Below are 1,289 nucleotides of genomic sequence, written 5' to 3' on the forward strand. Positions count from 1 at the left end.
CAGACAGTGCCGGCTGGCGACCCCAAGGGGGAGGGCCTTCTCTGTGGGAGCTCCCACCCTCTGGAATGAACTACCCCCAGAGATCAGGGTGATCCCTGATCTCCCTTCCTTCCGCCGCGCCCTTAAGACATGGTTATTCCAGCTTGCGGGACTGGCCTAGGGGAAACTTTTAGAGGGGGTTTTAATTATAATTTTAATTCGACCAATTACTAATATTTCCCTTTTAATTAACTTTTTAATCTGTAGTGTGATATTTTTGTATTTTTATCCGGTTGTTAGCCGCCCTGAGTCCGCAAGGAGAAGGGCGGGATATAAATCTAAAAAATAAATAAATAAATAAATAAAAGTGATAGATATCATTGCCAAAAATGAGTACTTTTTTTCTCCCGGGTATAAATATTTATTTCTATTCTGCTGAAAAAAAAAATAGAAATAATTATTTATACCAGGAAACTGGTATAACTGAAAATTTAGAATTGGTTTAGACTTCCCATATGTATTAGCACAATACTTCCCTGCCATATCTTTGTTCCAGCTTCTGCAAGAGCCTGAGTTTTTTTTAAAAAAATTATCAAATTTTAAAACCACCCATCTCCCTCACAGGACATAAAAAAACAGTGTATAAAATTTAAAGAGGCAGGCAATGTTAAAGATTAATTAAAAGGCAGAGGGAGGGCTTTCAGGGAGCTAACTAGTACAGTGACCACGTGTGCCTATGTGAGCCCCAGCAAAGACTGCAGAGCATGTTTTCATGCCTTTCTGGAAGGCCGAGAGAGTGGGGGCCCAACTTATCTCTGGGAGGGATAATGTTCCGGGGGGGGGGGGAATCAACACCAGGGAAAATTCCCTTCCTGGACCCCACCAATCGGAATTCTTTGGCTAACAGGATCCGCAACATACCTTCCTTACCTGACCAGGTAGGACAGACTGAGTTATGGGATGAGGATGGTTCCCTACGTAATCTGACCCAGGCTATGAAGGGCTTTAAAGATACCACTCCATGAAGAGATTTATTTAATCCGTACAAATAAATAAATTTGTAATGATTAAAATGAAGGCTTTTTGAGAGAATAAAATGTTTTTTCTATTTTTTTTTTAACCTAGATTCAGAAATACTTTTTGGAAATGAAGAATAAGATGCCTTCTTTATCACCAGTAGACAAAAACTGGCCAGCAAGGCCTTACCTGTTTTTGGATTTAACTCATAAGGAACTGAAGAGGATATTTCATTTGTGGAGGGTAATAATATAATTCTGGAATTAATCATTTATTTTGGTTGTGCTTTTATT

At 39.2% G+C, this 1,289-nt stretch overlaps 1 protein-coding gene across 1 annotated transcript in view; it reads left to right on the plus strand.

Annotated features, from left to right (window-relative positions):
• LOC107301065 (unconventional myosin-Ib-like) overlaps positions 1 to 1,239 on the plus strand; it is a gene marked incomplete at both ends in the record, with an annotated part of 14,059 nt that extends 12,820 nt beyond the window's left edge. Inside the window, one exon of the mRNA XM_015830333.1 lies at positions 1,105 to 1,239. Within this exon, the coding sequence (XP_015685819.1) occupies positions 1,105 to 1,239 (135 nt within the window). The remainder of the gene's footprint in view (positions 1 to 1,104) is intronic.
• Between the last annotated feature and the right edge of the window lie 50 nt (positions 1,240 to 1,289).

Source organism: Protobothrops mucrosquamatus, unplaced genomic scaffold, assembly GCF_001527695.2.
Source record: "Protobothrops mucrosquamatus isolate PMUCROS unplaced genomic scaffold, P.Mucros_1.0 scaffold9824, whole genome shotgun sequence".
Taxonomy (NCBI): domain Eukaryota; kingdom Metazoa; phylum Chordata; class Lepidosauria; order Squamata; family Viperidae; genus Protobothrops; species Protobothrops mucrosquamatus.